General features: G+C 39.3%; 1 protein-coding gene across 1 annotated transcript in view; it reads left to right on the top strand.

The window, feature by feature from the left end:
- The window catches only part of NTNG1 (netrin G1), a 414307-nt gene that overhangs the window by 344229 nt on the left and 49232 nt on the right, over positions 1 to 20846 (top strand). Inside the window, exons 6-7 of the mRNA XM_003409379.4 lie at positions 11807 to 11974; positions 18327 to 18461. Coding sequence (XP_003409427.1) covers positions 11807 to 11974; positions 18327 to 18461 — 303 coding nt within the window. The remainder of the gene's footprint in view (positions 1 to 11806; positions 11975 to 18326; positions 18462 to 20846) is intronic.

The following is a 20846-nucleotide window of genomic DNA, read 5'->3' as shown; positions in this document are numbered from 1 at the left end:
GACTATGTCTGTGATGTCCATCAGTTCAATGAAAATGGTCTAACTGGATTATATGTAGAGCAGCTTATGGTTACATAGACCAAATGACATGGTGAATTAAAGCAATGATATTACTGAAGTGACTCAAAAACAAAACTGCTACTTTAAAGGAGGGAAAATTGGGGATCCATTTTGTTACTAGAACAAGTCTTGCTTAACTGGATTATTGACTAAAATAACACTTTTTCTTTGCTTCTGAGAATAAAGTTTCTAAACTTTATTATTGACAATGTTGAACCACTTTCAGCCAAATAGAAGACTTCCTTTGTAATTGAAACAGACTCCCAGAAACAACAGATACAAAGTCTCTTCATTTAGGGCTTCTTTTCAAGTGGGTTGATGAGAAGTTATTACAGTTTGAAAGTTTCACTACTGTTTCTAATTTGCTGTTCATTTTTTTAAACCTATCCAGTTGCTCCCAAATTAGCTTTGTCAACAGTTTCTTCTGTTCAAGTTGCAAACCACAAGAGAGGTAGGAATTCTTGGACTCATACAGTGATTTCATGGTGTTACGTGTTGTGAAACATTGCACTGTATGAATCTGGAGTATCTGTGGAGTGTACTCATCAGCCTATCGGTGAGGCATGTTGACTGATACCAACTGATGCATCAAATAGGACTGTACGAAAAAAAAGCGCTTCCCTCTGAAATTTGACTGCAATTTAAAATGCTGCAATATTTGTTTTCTGAAAGATTAATGTGTGAATAAGAATTATGACAAGTTTAGGTTCCTATTTAGAACATGAATGTAAGAGTCCTACCATCGTTACTCATTTTCGTGAAAAATAAGGAAACCCACAAGCGTGAGTTTCAGGGATGCTTTTTCATGAGAACGGAATGACAGCTTCCATGTATCGTGTCCATTTCACCTTGTGACAAATAAAACAGCTTGGCATTAATACTTCCAAATATTATTTTGAACGAATTTGAAGAAATACCAGTGAAGATCTGCCCTAGATTAATCACTGATTATGTTTTGAAAGTGGTAGTTCTATTACTTTCTTTAAATGAAAGCGAGCAGTGTCTCATCTGTGACTCATGAATGGCCCATTCCAGCTAGCATCTGTCATTAACAGAATGAAGATTTTTCAGGAAATATGAAGACTCCTGTTTTTATTTCACCATTTTCCTTTAAACGTCCTGTGTGACAGGTGTGCCTTGTTTCCCACCTTTGACTGTTGGGCATATGTCATTTTGTTTTTGTCGTTGTGGTTTTTTTTCTTGAAACACCTCTTACAGAGAAATACATTTATTAACAACATCTGAACTTAGTTTGACCCACTTAGTGAAAATGACCATAGTAGCTTTCCTATTCCTTATTGAATTTAGTCAAATCATGTGCAGGATTTTAGTCAATATTGAATATGTCCTTATGTGGTATAGAAAGAAAGGGGGACATCGGTCCAGAGATGGGAAAAGGGAAACCCATAGTATTGAAACTGTACCTTAAACTTCCCTCCACTGTGATTTTAAAATATCTAGCATCAAAGAATCCAAATGGACTTGAAAATTCGGAAATAAGGAGCAGAGCAGTCATAGGTTCATAAAGTGTTTTTTATCCAGGCAGTCACTGAGGCCACGGGAATGATACTGCTCCTAACCAGATCCAGTAAGTCCCCAGGTTACCAACTTCCAAATTACAGACAACTTAACTTGCCCTGTAAAAAAATAAGTGCTATGTAAATTTGCCCTCTCTTTGAAACAATTGGGCCAACCCCTACCTGCCACAAATGCTTCATCAAATCAACTTCACTTACTGCAGGCGCAGCTTTTAAATCATTGACAAGGCTTCCAGCCTTTTCTTTCATTAAAGTAAGGCTAAATAAGAACTGTATACACCTGTTCCAAATTACCTACAAATTTGACTTAAAGACACAGTTGGGAAGGGATCTCGTTTGTAACCCAGGGACTGCCTGTGTTTAAATCTAGAGAAAGAAACCAGGGAGATAAAGGAGAAAGGAAACAAAAGGGACATTTACAAAGCCCATCTCTTTCGTGTCATAGCAAGCGTGCCAGATATACGAGAAGCCTCTTGACCTGGAATTTGACCCCGCATCATTTGATCTCTGGTTTCTTGAGGACATAGCACTAATGAGGTCCTAACACTTTCCCAGCGGCAGGAAGTAGCCACTTAATGAAGAAGACTTATCATAGAAAAGACCAGGTTGTCATCAAATGAAAGAACGTGTGTGGAAGAGCTTCAGCTGTGTAAGGGTGTAAGACAGAGGGAGGAAGTGGGGTAAGAGCAGGAGCAGGAGGATGCTAAAACCAAAACCAAACCCACTGCCATCAAGTCGATTCTGACTCATAACGATGCTGGTGAACTTTGTTTCCACCCCTTGGGGAGGCCCGTTAGGTCCCAGAGGATACCTGGGCCACTGTGTTAAGGCAGTGAAGGAAAAAATCATTTTTAAAGTTTTAATTCCTTTACCCTTTGTCCAACTGAAGTCTTTCTACAAAATTCTTTCTTTTTGATTGACAAAAATGAATTTTCACCAACTCTGGTTTAAAATAAGCTTTTCTTACTTGGCAAAAAAAAAAAAAAAAAAAAAACTTCCTATGCCACATTCAGAATACTTTATGTAGGTAATGTAACCAGCTAGTCACAGGTGACATGGGGAATAGGAAGAAAGAAGGCACAAAAGGGAAATTTAACCCCTCTTCTTAACACTTTTTCTTCTATTTCCTTGTTTCCAACTTTTTGTTTTCTTGGAATTCGTACCTGCCCAGGTCTTCCCCCAGCCAGCCTCTGTCAGAGGGAGTCCTTTAAAACTTAGAAGAGGTTTGGGCTTTCCTGATCTGGAAAGCCAAGCTTAAGCTCTTCTCCTTCTAAAACACCTCTAGCACTTACAGCTCTGAACTAGCCCATTACTAAATATCATATTGTCATAACTGCCTTATATTATGTAATCTATATTCTGTCTTCGCATTAAACCAGTGGTTCTCAACAGGAGCAAGGAGGGAAAGTATGACCCAGGGGAGACTTGTCAATGTCTGATGACATTTTTGGTTGTCATAACTGGGTGGACGATGCTACTGTATCTAGTGAGTAGGTGCCAGGGATGCTGTTAAAGACCCTACAATGCACAGGACAGCCCCCCACAACAAAGAATTATCTGGCTCAAAAATGTCCATATTGCCAAGGTTGAGAACCTCTGCACTAGACTGTGCAGGACTGGGCCTGGTTCACGTTGGCTCCTGGTACATGGTGCCTGGTACAGGGTCATTCTCAATAAATACTATGTGTGTCGCTAACGCTTGCCATGCCACCCCTTGCAAATGCTTTTTAGAGACCGCTTTGAGATCTGTTTACATAACAGAAACACCACTTGTCTGAAATATATATACATAGTCTATAATTTGATTTGAGATTGAAAAACTATATAAAACCATAGCAATTTTGGGAATCTGCTTCTTTTTTGTTTGTTTGTTTGCTTACTTTTACCTAAACCAACCTGTGCATAGACTCTCAGCTAAATAATCACTAAATGTGTTATATATATATTTTTGTTGTAGTGGTTGACTTCCAGACTCTGTAATATACAGGATCTGGTCAAAGGGCCTTAATAATTTGAATGGTGGAGAGATGAATTTAAGCATAACTTTCCTGCCGTGTCTTCTTCTGTTTCCCAAAGGAAGGTGCCTCAGCATCATCATCAATTCATTTATTCATTCATTCAACATTTTTGGAGTGCTTAGCATACGCCAGGTGATGATGTAAATGCTGCAGTGACGGTTGTAAACAAAACAGACACAGTCTGCACTCATGTGTTTACACTCAGAGTTCAGGGGGAGAATTTTTTTTTGAAATATACTTTTCACATGTTATAAATTCTACAAAAGAAATAATAATAATGCAGGATTAGGAGATTGAAAGATTAAAGTATTTGGTCCAGGGGTTGTTATTTCAAATACAGTAGTCAAAGAAGTTTTTCTGTGAGCAGAAACCTAAAAAAATGAGGAAGTATGTCATGGGGCTATCTGGGGGAAGAGTGTTGCAGACCAAGGGAATGGCGAGTGCAGAGGTTCTGGGAAGTGTGTCAGTATGTTTGAGGAGCCACGTGGACGCATTCTGGCTAGAGTACAGTAAGTGAGAAGGAGAGTAATGAGACCCTGGTGACGCCAGGGACCCAATCACTTGGGAATGAATTGACTCTGTCTTTTATTTCAGCTAAGATGGGAAGCCATTACGACTGTGAGCAGAGAGGTCTAATGGCCTAATATAAGTTTTGAAAGGGTCATTCTGGCTGCTGGGTGGGAAAGAGACTATTACAAGGACACAAGCCAGGAGAGCCATTTGGAGATGATGGTGATGGTGCCTTTAACTAGGGTGGTGCTTGTGGAGATGGTGAGAGGTCGTGAGACTTGAAATATATTTTAAAAGCATAGCCAAAAGAACCTGTGATGGATTGAACGTAGGTGGGTGGAGAAAAGACAGACATAAGAATAGCTCTAGGAATTTTGAGCTAAGCAATTGGAAGAATAGAGCTGTCACTTACTGAGATGGGGCAGCCTGGATGAGTAGCAGGTTTGGGAAGGTAACCCAAGAGCTCAGCTTCTAACATGTTAAAGCCAACATTATCTATTAAATGTCCAAGTGGAGATATTAGGAAGACAGTTGAATACAGTATATGAATCTGAATGTTAGGGGAGTGGTGCAGGCTTGAAATAAATAGTTTGGAATAGTTAGCATATGTTGTTGTTGCTGTTGTATGTTGTCAAAAGGATTCCAACTCCTAGCAACCCTATATGACAGAGTAGAATTGCCCCATAGGGTTTCCTAGGCTGAAATCTTTGCAGGAGAATATCACCCAGTCTTTTCTCCTGTGGGTTGTCTGGTGAATTCCAACCACCAACCTTTTGGTTAGCAATCAAGTGCTTAACTATTGTACCACCAAGGCTCCTTAGTCAGCATGCAGATGGTTTTTAAAGCCATTAGGCTGGGTAGAGACACCTACGGTGAACATGAATAGCAAAGAAGTCCAAGGCCTAAGCCCTGAGATACTGAGGAGGTGAAGACAAAAAGCAAGACAGAAAAAAAAAAAAAAAAAGTATATGAGGAAGGAGAACAAAGAGAGACTGGTGGCCCAGAAGCCGTCTGTTTCAAGAAGGATTGCCAGGCAGTCTTGAGGGCCCTGTGGAAGTTTATGATCATGAACTTTAAGGGAGACTCATTTCAAAATGGTTGTAGAAAACCTATGGCCACATTTGGCTGCTGGAATGTAGGCATGGAGAAGAGGAGAGTTGGATTTTTAATCAAAATTGGGTTTTTCCAGGAGACAATGAGAGAGACAGAAGAGGAGATGAGAGTTTATGAAAGGAAGTGACTATGATGATGAACCATGGACTCTATGCTCTGTTAGACAGGAAGTGAAGACATGATAGCACAATGAATTGAAGGGTCAAAGAATTATTGAATTACTAATATTCCTTCAGGATCCTAATAAGATAATACAGTTTAAACTAAATCATTAATGGGTTCTGTGCCTGTATGTTAATAATAATTATGTAAGAATGGTAAATTAGCAGAATACTGGAAAAGAATACAGCAATCATAATCATTTTTAAATACCTTGCACCTATAGAGAGCTGTCATGATTTTCAAATCACTTGCAAAAATATTCTTTCTTATTTTATCTTCTCAAATACATCATAGCCAGAGAAGACAGCTTTATCGAAGCCTCAGAAGAGTTTTAGAAGTCTTACAGAATCAAGTTTCTATTATCCCATTTCCTAGATGAAAAGCCATGTTAAATATCCACCTACCTTCTAAAATAAATTTATAGTACTGTGCCTTTAGCTGAGTATGGTTTCTTATATAATTATTTAACTTTTTCTATCAAAATTAATAAATAGGTTTTAAAAAAAGACCCAGAAATAGTCATCATAGATATGTATAAAATCCATACCACACGCATTGCCGTCCAACTCATAGTGACCCAGTAGAACAGAGTAGAGTTCTCCCATAGGGTTTCCAAGGCTGTAATCTTTACAAAGGCAGACTGCCACATCTTTCTCTCATGGTTTCTGGGAGTGACTGGTGAGTTTGAACTCGCCATTTTTTGGTTAGCAGCCAAGTGCTTCACCGTTGCACCACCAGAGCTCCTTATAAACCAGAGCTCCTTACAGATTTGCATAAAACCCACCCAGTACCGTCAAGTCGATTCTACTCATTAAATTCAAGAATATTAGGTGACGATGTTCATAAATCTATGGAGAAATATCTTCCAGATGCATTCTTTTTTCCTGGATAGGGCTTTGTCAGATGGAGCTCAGAATTTAGTTCTGGCCACTGGGAAGATCCTACAGAAGCCTTCACGTAGCCACAAAGGAATTATATTATGAAAAACACTCCGTCTTCATTTACCTACATTTCCCCAACCTCTCACCTTTGTGCATTCTATTCCTTTCACCTGAAATGCTCATCCACGCCCCCCCCCCCTTTTTTTGATAAACCCTATCAACCCTCAAGGAAGAGTCCATGTTACATCTGCAGGACATTTTTTTCATTCACCTCAAGTTAAATAAATGTCTCCTTTGACCCAGATCACTGTGTCACTATTTTGTTTTCTTAGCATATTCTGTGTTCTGGTTATCTAAACACTTGTTTGTCTCAACCACTAAACAAGATTCTTGACAACAAAGACTTCTGTGTAGTTTGGAAAAATTCCTAGAATGAAATCTTATGCATAAAAGATGCTTTGGGGGAAAAAGCTGGATACCTTAAATTGAGTGCATTGAGGACCAAAATGGAGTAGGGAACGTGAAGAACTACAACCACTAATAAAGGGCCTCTTCCAGAGGAAGGAAAACCTGAGGACAAGTCGTTACTGTCCCAATCCTCAGGAGTTTCAGGGAGCTCTGAAGAAGTCCTGGAGAAGCAGAGAGATTTTCAGATTTGGGTCTTCTCCCTGCAACCGCTGCTCAGAGAGGCTCCAGGCCACAAGATTCTTCTTGGTTCCAATGCTCACTTACGGAAAGTTCAAGAGGCCTTTCAGGTTTCCTAAGGAGTCAGAACAGAAATGCCAATATAAACAAGGTGTAAACTCAGGGAAGTATAGTGGAATTGGGGGGTGAAATATATGATATTTTCTAAGAAGATTTATTTTGGTGATTTGTAATTCTGTTACTATTATTTTCACAAGTCTTAACTAATAAGTTCGAGTCCCTGGGTGATACAAATGGCTAAGTATTCGACTACTTAATAAAAGGTTGGCAATTCACATCCACCCAGAGGCACCTCAGAAGAAACGCCTGGTGAACTACTCCCAAAAGGTCACAACCATGAAAATCCTATAGAGCATAGTTCTACTCTAAAGCCCTTGGGTCCATCTGACACAACAACTGGTTTGTTTGTTTGTTTAACTAGTAAATTTACTGAGGTATTTTCTTATCCTGTCTCCCACATTGGAGTCTCAAGGCCTCCTTCTCCCACTACTCTCCTCCTTCTGGCTCTTCCCTATCTCTGTCCTTGCCCACCACCCCCAGCACATATACGCACAGTAAGTGATACAACTGACCTCAGATAAAGGAAGTAGCATGGCTACAGGGAACCCCCCCCCTTTATATTACCTCTCTTTTAAGCATCTGGGGCCCCCAAGATGTTGATCCCCTATTCCTGGGCATCATTCACTCTTCACACCATTTGAGTATTTTCCTCTGCTTCTATCCAAACTCAGTTCCCTTCTATCAGGATCCTGACCTTAGCTGTCCACTGAAGTAACTAGCTCTCCAATAAATGAATCCATGCTGTGTTGATGAGTGATAGCATGTTAATAAGAAAAAGAGCTAAGCCATCTCATTCTTTTTTTTTCTATTACTTGATAATGTTTATTCATTTTTGCTCTGGTCCTCTAAATGCAATGTTTCCAAAATTTTGTCTAGGCACATAATAAATCAACTCAAAATACTTATTGAATGAATGAGTGAATGAATGAAAGGGGTCAAATAGTGACTATGTTTGCCTTCCTAGTAAAAAAAGTAGTAGGATAGAATAAAAGCCAGACAGATTAATGGGAGGAATATTTTCAAACAACAAGACTTTGCAGTATCATGGTTGACCTTCCTTATAAATGTCCAGCTGGCCTACCCCTATATTTGGAAAAGAAAAATACATGTTTTTCCCACCTAGTTAACCTTTATGGGTTTTTTTCTATTTGATTTGGTAATTATTGCTACCAACACAGAGTTTGTCTTTACCAGTTCTTTAAAAGACATTAAATTAGATTAATGACTTCAAGCTGTAGTTGAGATGAAGGAGAAGAAATCTAGTTACCCTCCACCCTTCCCCAACTGCTCTCACCCTCTTTTCTTCACCCCCAGTCTAGTTCTTACAGTATCACCCCTAAGCCTCAGAGGCACTGCCAACATTTTAGACAGACAAAGGAAAAGAAATCTGGAGCACAGTAGCTGCTTGGCCCTTCTTTTCTAGCAGGCTTAGCTTGAAACTTGAAAGAAAAGGAAATTTAAGATCATATTTTTTCTTACAAATAATCTCCTTATTTTTTGAATTTTCTTTCCCAAATAAGCATACAGATTTGGCCTGAAGAAAGGCTTACGGAAGTCTCCTTTACCTCTTAGCATTGAGGAAAAGCAAGTTTAAAGGAGAATTTTTTAATTGTCTAAAAACCAAACTAAACCCATTGCCTTCAAGTCGATTCTGACTCATAACGACCCTATAGCACAGAGTAGAATGGCCCCATAGATTTCCAAGGAGCAAATGGTGAATTTGAAATGTCGACCTTTTGGTTAGCAGCCAAGCTCTTAACCACTGCATCACCAAGGCTTTTTTAGTTGTCTAGATCCTTATTAAACTTGCTGTGATTCCCATGAAACGCTGACTGAGTTTGCTGTCTTAGAATAAATAAGAGCAAGACTTTAAGCAAAGGAACTATAGATGATGACAGACTCAGGTCCTAGATGCTCATATGCTTCCTTTCCTCTTTTTTATGAAATATATAAATATGTAGGAAAATGGGGGAAAGGAGGAGTTATGGATTGAATTGTGTCCCCAAAAAATATGTGTTATAAATCCTAACCTCTATGCCTGTGGTTATAATCTATTCTAACCTCCTAAACTGTGAGAAAATAAATTTGTTTGTTAAAGCCACCCACTTGTATTTCTGTTATAGCAGCACTAGATAACTACGACAGAAATTGGTACCAAGAGTGGGGTAATGCTCTAGCAAAAAGAAAAAAAATTTTTTTTTTTTTTTGCTAGAGCAGATACCTAAAATTTGGAAGTGGTTTTGAAATTAGGTAATGGATAGAAACCAGAGCAATGGTGGCACAGTGGTTAAGAGCTTGGCTGTTAACCAAAAGGTCAGAAGTTCAAATCTACCAGCTTCTCCTTGGAAGCCCTATGGGGCAGTTCTACTCCGTCCTATAGGGTCACTATGATTTGGAATCGACTCAACAGCAATGGGTTTGGTTTTTAGTTAATAGTAAAACCCTAGATTGGCCTTGAAGAAACTGTGAGTAGAATTATGAACATCAAAGACATTTCTGGTGAGAGCTCAGGGGGAAGTGAGGAGAACTGTAGAGGAAGTCTCTATCGTCTTAGAGAATACATATGGCGCCAGCAACAGAATATTGCTAGAAATGTGACTGTTAACTGTGCTACCGGTGAGGCTTTAAAAGAAAATGATGAGCATGTGATTGGACAATGGAGGAAGAGTGATGATTTTTATGCAGTGGAAAGAACTTGTCTGAATTATGTTCAGATGTTTGGTGAAAGATGGAACTTGTAAGTGATGAACTTGGATATCTGGCCAAGGAAATTTCTAAGCAAGATCTTAAAGGAGCCATGTGGTTTCTCCTTGCTGCTTATAGTAAAATGTAAGAGGAAAGTGATGGCCTTAAAATGAACTGTGCAAAATGAAAACAGAACTTAAAGATATGGAAAATCTTGTTGTACAAACTTAGGACACATGCCCTAGAATATTCACCAAGGACCTGGCTACACACTCTTCTGTTAAAGAGATTCAGCCTGTGACTGGTAGATCTAATCAAGTACCACAGCAGAAAACCCATCGGCTTAGACTGAAGGGGATAGAGAAAGAATGAAAGAAAAGAGCACTGTCTACCTGTTGGAATTCTGTAGGTAGGAAACAGGCCAAAGGAGCTACACCTGTTGTCCTCCAAGAAGAGAAAAAGATCATCCCTGGAGCAGGTGAAAGATCAGCAGAACTGCTGAAAGGAGCACGGGAAGCTGGGCTTTCTCAGTTTCAAAGGGTGGGGTCACAGTCTTCTGGATCTCAAAGTGTGAGACCACACCCCCCCTAGGTTTCAAAGAGTTTATTCTTTGCCAACTCAGGCCTGGAGTGTGGGGTTGCTGTTAAGATGTGCCAGGGAGATGAGGCTGCCACCCAAAGGTGAGGGGGTGGGGCTGCCATGTTCAAGGGGCAGAAGACTGGGGACTCCTGGGGCCAAGGGGGTGGAGTTGCCACTCAGAGGGACTAGACTAGGAGAATGGGGCCACCTAAAGGCAAGGGAGCAAAGTTGCCATCCCAGAGAGCCTAGAAAGTGGAGATAAAGCCCAAGCCAAGGGGCCACAACTTAAAATCCAGAGGGCGTGGCCAACATCCAGAATCTGGAGGGTGGGTCCATTGCCCAGATGGTCTCAGAAAACAGAGGATTATTTGCAAGACTTGAGAGCTAATATAAATTGTTCTGCTTGGTTTTGGACTTGCTTGGTGCCCTTTATCCCTTCTTCATCTCCAGTTTATCCCATTTGTAATAGAAATGTGTACCTTGTGCTTGCTCCACCATTGTACTTTGGAAACAGATAACTTGTAGTCTAGGTTTCACAGGTTCACAGATGAAGAGAATTTTTGCCCCAGGATGGAATACAAAGTCTCACCCATATTTGATTTAGATGGTTCAGAAGATGAGATTTTGGACTTGGAGTTGATTTAAGACTTTTGGAATGATGTGATGGGGTGAATGTGTTTTACATAAGCAAGGACATGAATGGGGGAGCCAAGGCATGGAATTTTATGGATTGAATTGTATCCCCCAAAATATGTGTTGTAAATCCTCACCTCTAAGCCTGTTATATAATCTCATTTGGGAATGGGTTGTCTTTGTTAATGAGACAGGATTAATATAAGGCGTGTATTGAGTCAATCTCTTTTGAGATATAAAAGAGATGAAACAAACAAGGAGTGAGCAGAGATGGGGTAAGATAGATGCCAAGACACATGGAGATCTCCAAGGAACCAGGAAGCAGAAGCTGAAGAAACAAGGACCTTCTTCCAGAGCCGGCGGAGAGAGAAAGCCTTCCCCTAGAGCCAGCAACCTGAATTTAGACTTCTAGCCTCCTATACTGTGAAAAAATATATTTCTGTTCGTTAAAGCCACCCACTTGTGGTATTTCTGTTATAGCAACACTAGAAAACTAAGACAGGAATTAAAGATAGTAAAGTTCTCACTGTGCCAAAATTAGACTTTTGCATCAATGAAAAACTGAGCCTTCCCAAATTCTTTTAAAAGGTGTACACCTGCAAATGCTTCTGTTCATCTTGTCTGCCAAGAATTGACAATCTTCAGTCATGTTCTGAATGTCTTACCTTTCTATCCTGCTTGAAACAGATGCTATGTCCATGCCAATTACAACCATCTGTTGTTGCCATGTATCATGTTGAATCATGTATATGTAACACCATTCCATCATCTTTTCTCCATCTCTCATTTTATCCAAGCATGTAGTGTGCTATTACTCTGCTACTGTATACACTCTGTATACATTTCTGTTCTTCCTTGCAAGATTGTGAATGCTTCGGCCACTCCAATCGATGCAGTTATATCGATCTGCTAAATACAGTCATTTGCGTGAGCTGTAAACACAACACTAGAGGGCAGCACTGTGAGTTATGCAGGCTGGGCTACTTCAGAAATGCTTCTGCACAGCTGGACGATGAGAATGTGTGCATAGGTCAGTTCCATTATAATTTCAGCTATTGTTCTATGCCTTTCAAGTATGGGGAGTTATTTAGGGTGGAGAGGCTGGTGATTTGCAACAAGGCTGAGCCAGAGTGAACTTTCTCAATGCTACAAGCATCCTTGTGGTAGATTTTAAATACACTGTACTGGTTGAAAACATAGTTGGGGGATATATGTTGAATCCTTATGATATTGTTTTTAAAATGATGATCCAAGAAATTATGTTTAGGAGCCAAGGAATTTTCTTTCTTCCTATCTTTTTCTTGTTCTTCTTTTGCATGAAATCTTAAGACCAGGTAATATCAACCCGATCTTATAACCTTAAGTTTTGTGTACAGTTTTAAGAATAGAGAGTCATTATACAGGATTTAATTATGACTATGAGAAACTGGGGTACAAACTCTTGTACATAGTCTATGGTCAACAAACATTGAATGATTAAAATTTTCAACATTTGAAACTGAAAGCCACTGGCAACTGGTAATTGTAGAGTGATTACCTGACTATTGCATTTATAGTATTAAAAATTCCATTTATTGAGTTTTCCTATAGCTCCTGAAAAGAGAAGTAATTTCTCAAAAGTATTCTAGCCAATCAGTTCTCTTAGCAGCCATGGCGCACACATCCCCAAATGATTGCTGCTGGTGTGGCCTTGGGAGAACAAATGCCTTTCCCCTGCAAAAAGCTTCTCCCACCTTATGCCTAGTCAAGCCTGCCCTTTAGAAAGGAATTGAATTGAAAAATAAGAAACGATAAATGGAATTTCACTTTATCATTTCCTTTGAAGAAAGGCATATATGTGCAGTACTGAAGGAGACATGTATATCTATTACCACACCAGTAGGGAACTATGTAGGCAAGCAATTTTAAAGGTAGAAATGCTCATGTAGAGATGAATTAAAGATGCAGTGCACAAGCTGAAAAATGACAGGTGATCTTTTCACTAAAAACGGTATTCAATAGTCCACATTTCTGGGGTCATTGTCCTCTGGATTGTCAAGGTCTTATAGGTACTCAGCAAGTGTCACATGAAATAGCTGTACAAGTTGTTTTGAATTAAATTGTGCCAAGTATACATATTACCATTTATGTGGACAGTATGCCTTATTTTCTTCAAAGCACTTCCTAGTTTATTGTTTGTGAATTAGCGGAGAAAGCACTGGACTTAGAGGCTGAAGAGCTAGGTCGAAGCCTCTGTGTCCTATTTAATACTGTGTGTCTTAGGGAAGGCATTTGAGCCTCCTGGTCAAATCGGAATCATATGGAATGCACAGGAAACACTTTGTAAACTCAAATGGACTTGCAAATATATTGTATTACTTAATCCTCATTAACAAAACAGTGGGGGTAAGTACTACAATGACAATTGCACCATTTTCGATTTGAGAAAAGTAAGGCAAATTAACCCAAATGGTACAGTTTTAGCAAATGGTTTCCTGGCTTCAGAACTTGAACACTTTTGCCCAACCACCCTGATACAAATAGCAAAAAGAAGCTTGTCAGGCGTTTGCTTGTTTTATGCTTTTATGGATGGCAGCATCAATTCCACTATGAGCTTATAAACAGAAGAAGTTCATTGATTTCATAAAACTAAGTTTACAAAGATTTGAAGATATTAATAAAAAACCAAAAGATGTGTAACTGTCTGAGTTTTGAAAGCAGAGTTGCACTGCAGGGAATGTCATTTGTAAAAATACATAAATGTCATGCTATAAATATGGAAATAACAGAAAAGGTGAAATAAATAGGATACAGCAAACCTCACCAATTTTAGAAAATACATAAGATTAAAATGTTTTACAATATTAATTTCATATTACTTTAATTTTTTTCTTAAAGTTCTCAAGAGAAAAGATTTTATGCCATAAAAATTCTCAAGGCAGGTAATTTAAACAACATCGCAGTTTCATTCAGAGTATTCTATTATTATGAAATTTGGCCTTTTTCCAGCCTTAAAGTAATCTTTGGACGTATTCCTATCCAAAACTAAGTGGCAGGGTTCTGATGTAAATCCATGTTCAATTATCCACGGACTAGAAGACAACCCACTCAGCTTTTGTCTTTTAAAGCACTTTGATAACATGTAATAGGGAAAGCTTGCTAATACATATTTTTTTATGTCTTCTGACTAAAAAAAAAAAAAAAAAAGAGCAATTCTTTTCTCCATTTCTAAAAAGTTTGTTAATTCAAAATTATGAACTTTTGGGGAGTTTTATTTTATCTAAGCAAACTTGTCTATTTAGCATTTTGTACTACTAAAATCAAGTAAACCAAAAAACCAAACCCATTGCCACCAAGTCAATTCTGACTCATAGCAACCATATAGGGCACAGTAGAACTGCCTCTTAGGGTTTCCAAGGATCACCTGGTGGATTCCAACTGCCGACCTTTTGGTTAGCAACCTTAGCACTTAACCACTACACCACTAAGTTTTCCAAAATCAAGTAACCAAAAAAAAAAAAAAAATGTGTTGCCATCGAGTCGATTCCGACTCATAGCGACCCTATAGGACAGAGTAGAACTGCCCTCATAGAGTTTCCGAGGACTGCCTGGTGGTTTCAAACTGCCAACCTTTTGGTTAGCTGCTGTAGCACTTAACTACTACACCACCAGGGTTTCTAAAATCAAGTACTTGGTAAATGTGAAGATGAGGATTTTTAGGTACCATTTTTTTTATTAAAATTAGCTACACCCAGACCCCACCCAGTGCCCTCGAGTCGATTCCGACTCACAGAGACCCTATAAGACAGAGTAGAACTGCCCCATAGTGTTTCCAAGGAGCGCCTGGCAGATTCAAACTGCCAACCCCTTGGTTAGCAGCCGTAGCACTTAACCACTATGCCACCAGGGTTTCCTCCCCACACACAGCAAAGTTATTTGCTTAAAATTGTTGCCCCTTTTCTAAGGGAAAAATTGTTTTTAAAAATTAGAACTGAAACAGTTTGGCTAGCTCATGTATGATGAGTCTTTTATCTTTAGGCCACATATGCATAAAATAAATCAACCATTTTCTAAAGGAGCTCTAGATTCTACTTTCCCCTACTTGAGGAGCTAAGGTCAGAGGCCTTAGGGCTGCCCGGGCACAAGGCTAAGGCCAGAGTTTGCTCTCTGAGGGTCAGTTGAAGTCTGTGGCTCCATTGCCAAGCTTTGCCCTCTGAGACCCCATAAGCTATTCACTATTTTCCATACTTAAGCTCTTGAAAGGGCTAGAAGAAGGATTGAGAATGAAATTTAAGATGATATACCCCAAGTAATTGAGTTAATTTTAATACTATTTTGTATAGAAAACACTAAGGAAAATGAGTGAATATTTACTCAATTCCCTTTCACAGAATTAGGCACTAGTCTTGGAAACTTTGAACTTAAGTCTTCTCTCAATTAAAAAACAAAAGTCGCTTTGCCAATTCTGTAACAATTCCCTGTAATCATATCCACCGCCCTGACTGTGAGGGAACAGCTCTTTGACAAAATATAGGCTCTGTGGTAAAATAGGTGCCTTCAAATATTTGATTTTTTTATATTATGGCAAATATAAAATGCAGCTGGCTATTCCATATTGCCACAGTGATTGCTGCTTTGTGATTACTGGTGAATTTGCCCATTTTTCATACAAATTCCAAGCACAGTGATGTCTCCAAAGATGCATGTAATTAGCCTGTGATGACGCAGAAATTACATGAAGATGCTATCTTTGCCTGCTTCTGTTTCATAGAAACTTGAGCATTGAGCAGGACGCTGAGGATATGTTGTTGGTGACCTTGGGCAATCACTGCTAATAGTGCCTGCTCACAAGCTTTACATCAGAATGGAACACAGGGCTTGGCAATTGCTTCTAAACATACCTTAATGTTAGGATGCATTATTTTTAATTCCCCTTGAAACTCAAATCAGGTAATCAGAAGTCTCTTATATAGAACAAAACAAACTCCAGGTACTCCTAATACCTATAAATCAATTGTAATATAACTTTTTAATCAGGCCCCCCAAATAATTTCATTTTGACTTTTAATCTAACAGTCCTACTTGTTCTCCCTAGTTTTACGGAATAAAATATAACCTTCCTAGATCACCTCCATAAGGAGCCCTGGTGGTGCACTGGTTAAGTACTCGCCTGCTAACCGAAAGGCTGGCTTTCCAACCCACCAGCCTCTCCAAGGGAGAGAGATGTGGCAGTGTGCTTGTAGAGATCACAGCCTTGGAAACCCGATGGGGCGGTTCTACTCTGTCCTATGGGGTCCCTATGAGTCAGAATCGAGCCTGTGGCAGCGGGTTTGGTTTTTTTGGTAGATCATCTCCACCACCCCAACATCTATCATTGGCCATAGTACCATAAATGATAAAAAAAAAAAAAAAAATTTATAAATGATAGTTTACAAAAAACTGATTTTTTTGTATGTAAGGTGGAGCATAGATCACACCGATTATCATCGCTGATTTTCATGGCTTGTTTGAGTAATATAACACGTACCACCTTTTCCTATGACCATTCCTGAGATGTACTGTAGTTCTCATGTTCTGCCTTTTTTTTTTTTTTTTTTTAATTTCTTGGTTTGGTTTTGTTTACATTTTTGCATCTAAAATCATATATTAATTGTTATTAGCTGATAGAGTATTATGTGAATTCATGCTGGCCAGAGGTAACTGCTCCCTGGCTTATCACATTTTAGCAGATCTTTGGCAATATAGTTATGCTTTAAATAGTAAGAGACACATTGCCATTTTGGTATTAATACATATGTATTGTACACATATGTGCAAACATTTTTAAAGCCATAACAAAATTAGGGCTTTTAAATATTTTTCAGACACCTTCCACACACACACACACACACACACACCCACTGCTGTAGAGTCATTTCTGACTCACAGCGACCCCACAGGGTTTCTGGGCTGTAAATCTCTATGGACGCAGACTGCCAGTCTTTCTCCCGCGAAGCTGCTGGTGGTTTGAACTGCCGACCTTTCGGTTAGCAATTGTTCATTTTAACCGCTGCGCCACCAGGGCTCTTTTACACACACACACACACACACAAATAGAAAATGGCAGTTTAGAATAAAAGACTAGTTATTAAGTACATTCCAAGCCAAGGGAGGAAGGGAGCATATTAGGGTTTATATGGTTTCATTCTCACTTACGTATATCACTATTAGTCTTATAAATGTTTGGTCAGAAGAAAGCAAAACTCAAAAACTGACTTAATCAACCTGAAATAAATCACAATTCTAAAATGTTCCACTTGCTTTGAAGAAATTGTCCAATTAGTCTCTATGACAAAAACGTCATAAGATTAACCCCCTAACTCTCTATTGCTCATCTATGACGCCAACTTTGATTATATTACCTGATTTCTCAGAGATTCTTCTGATTGGTTAGTATGATTTTATTTGGTTTTTACCAAGGACAACCCTTAATGGGCCCATATTAAAGTAAAGGAAACTGAGAGACAGAGAGGCATAATGACTTTCCCGAGATTATGCAATGTGCTAAGAAGGAGAAGAACTTTGGGCCACAATTCCAAAAAGCTGCAAGCTAGCTGTATTCCCATTTCTGGTTTAGGCTTTAAGTAAAAAAGAGCTCCAGAAGTAAAAAGGCCCTGTGTGAGAAGTACATTTACATTTTATTACACACACTCATTATGTCTGCTAGCAGACCCTATAATGAAAATTATATGCCTCAGTTTATCCCTATACTGAAATTTATTTGGAATTACAAAATTTATTTTTATTTCATGATCATTACCTAAAAGGAAACACTGGTGGCATCTAGGCTGTATAAAATCTGTACTATCTTGCCTAGCAGATACAACATCTAAAGGCTCCCTACAAATACTATGTCCGTAAATAAGCTAAGGGCCTATCCCAAATCACATGGGAAAACTGCCCGTGATTGAGCAAAGTGCATTCACATTGCACTTTAAAACTCTTCAGCAGTTCTCCAATACTGACTGTAACAAATAAGCCCATTTGAATAATTTAAAACAGATTTTACACTGATGGCATATTGATTTATCCTTGATCTACAAACTTCTCGTGGTGTTCACTAAACTATCTAAAAATGCCCTAACAAATGGAACTTCCGTTATAATCTGTTAGCAGTGAAGAGCATGATGTCTTATTTCCTTGGAAGTTTTCAGTTGATTTCCTCTCCAGGTCATAAAAATGATATCTTGGAAGACCAAGCAAATAAATAAATGGGCCTGAAATAGCCATATTTGCCAAAGCATTTCATTAGTGGACGTCTGTCTTTAAGTAAGCGATGCCTTTAAGTAAGTGACTCTCCTGTGTTGATAACCTATACGCCATGCAGACTTGTCTCCAGCCTGTGTGTTGTCTTGTTTCTACAGAGTGTTATTGTAACCCTTTGGGCTCAATCCATGACCGTTGTAATGGCTCAGGATTTTGTGAGTGTAAGACTGGAACGACAGGGCCTAAGTGTGATGAGTGTCTGCCGGGAAATTCCTGGCACTACGGCTGTCAACGTAAGTAACTCTGGGAGCTGCCCTCTGCCTACTGCAGCATGGCTGATTGTGCTTGTCTCGGCCGGTGTGTGCAGCTTCTCAGAGCAGAGAAAGACCCAAACTGCTGACAAGCTTTAAAAATTATCTCATGCCCCAGCCTACGTATAAGACAGCAATCCATCAGCTGTCCAGCTGGCTTCTTTGAAGCCCATCTTCGTCCCATCTGATGGCTGGAGCAACTTATATTGAAATAGTGTACGCAGATCCATGTACCTGGCCAGACCGTAAATTAAGTGACACAATAGGGACCCAGCTTGGAAATTTTCACCGCGAAATGAAGAGTGACCTAAGTGTAGTTAATATATTTCTTGAAATGAGAGCTACCCTGGAGCTCCAGAGTTCATAAATTAAATGGTATCTACATAACTTATTACTGCCTTTGCTATCATACCCATCACAGAATCTTAACCAAAAACCTAAAGGTAATAAATCTAAGGGATATTTAAATGCCAGGGTAAAATAAACGACGGAAATCAATATTGATTTTAAGCCTGTGAGGTTAGGCACTGTGCAGCGACCCTTAGACGGATGCTATTCGCCTCAGCCTCATTTCTCTGAGGGTTATTGGGCCTTCTTAAAAGCTTGTCAAAGCAGGTGGCATGTTGGTGTATACAGGGAACGGAAATTAACAAATCTGAGCAGAAGCTTCTTTTGGTCATTTTTTTTTTTTTTTGCTTTCTAATTCTGCTCTAACTTTTCATTCTGCCTAGGCAGAGTCAGCTTACTGATATTAAAGGGCTGAAAGATATATCCTCTAGAGCAGCACAGTCCGATGGAAAATAATGCAAGACATATATGTAACGTTAGTTTTTCTGTTATCCACACTAAAAAAATTAAAAAGAAATAGGAGAAATTAATGTTAACAACTTATATTATTAACCAAAATATCAAAAATATTATCAGATCAACATGTCATTAATGTCAAAATTATTAAGGACATATTTTACATTTTTTCAAGCTGTCTTCGAAATTGGATGTGTGTTTTACACTTACAGAACATCACAGTCGGGCCTTGCAGTATTGCAAGGCTTAACAGCTACTGCATCTACCATATCGGACAGCACAGCTCTAGAGTTCTTTCTGCTTACTTTTCACTGGAAAAAAAAAAAAAAAAAAACTGTCAGCATGCAGAATTATCTAGAGCCAATTTCTACCAGGGCAATATAGAATGCTCTATCTGCTACTTGTAGAATTTATAGTTATCTGTCAGCTGCATGCACCTCTATGTAATGTCAACCCAGAGTGCAATTTACTGTCATTCTAATGTCATGGGCAGCAATGAACCATGGTGATCAAATTGATAGGCTGGGAAATTTGGCATTGCACAGGCCAGGGCTAGGATGGGAAGGTGGACGCACCATGTGGGAGCTGGAGAGGAACATCCAAGACAGTCACATCATCAGAAGTCAGGAAGCACACCCGCATGTCAACTCTGGATGAGGCAGTGGGCTAGAAGTCCTCCCTGCTGTAGGCTCCCAGAAAGCACTGGTCCTTAGAGGCCTGGATGAGGTGGTGGATCCCAGGCCACAATGGGCAGCCATCACTCAGGGGACTCTGGATGTAGGACCCAGAGCAGACCAGTGGTTGGGAGGATAAAGGAGGGACAGACAGAGGAAGGGCTAAAGCAGCACTAAGATTCAAGATACAAGGTGTGAGGAGACATACCTGGCAAACTTTTCATACAGTCTTGTGTGAACTTTCTGATAAAGCAACATCTGGGAGTGGGTTACTAGAGGGTACTCAGAGTGAGACTTTGGAGCGGAAAAGAAATTGATCTAGCCTTAGGGGAAATGTAGCTCAAGAAAGGACCTGACCCGAATTTTCAGTATTAATTACTAAAGCTTTATATAAAGTTATAACGTGAAATTTTTCCAATTTGGAATCGGAAGACTGGATATATCTGGCTGTACTATATAAGAACTGTGTGATGTGCAAATCATAACACTCTCTGTGCCTCACCTCCAGCACTTCGCATACTTGTTATAAGCACCAATGAGATCATGGGAGTGAATGCATTTTTTTTCTTTTGAGTATTTATTGAGTTAGACACTGGGCTGAGGGTCGAGTATGCAAAGATGAAGAAAGAAAACTGCTGTGAACATGTGGACATGGAGTTCACAATCTGAGGTGAGGGGCTGGCATGTAACCAACAATTATGATAGAAAGTGGTTACTTTCTATCTGATTTCTATCTGATTACAAAGTATTACGCTGTTCTGATTAGAACAAAGGAAGAGGTACCCACATGCTATTGAGAAAGCCAACATGGGGAGTAAGGCTTCCCAGAAGAGGTAACATTTGAGCTGAGTACTGATGGGGCTTTCCAGGATGAAACTTTCTGAGGAAC

The sequence above is a fragment of the Loxodonta africana genome, chromosome 3, assembly GCF_030014295.1.
Source record: "Loxodonta africana isolate mLoxAfr1 chromosome 3, mLoxAfr1.hap2, whole genome shotgun sequence".
NCBI classification, from domain to species: Eukaryota; Metazoa; Chordata; class Mammalia; order Proboscidea; family Elephantidae; genus Loxodonta; species Loxodonta africana.
Note: the sequence above shows the minus strand (reverse complement) of the source record. Positions and strands in the feature narration are given on the sequence as shown.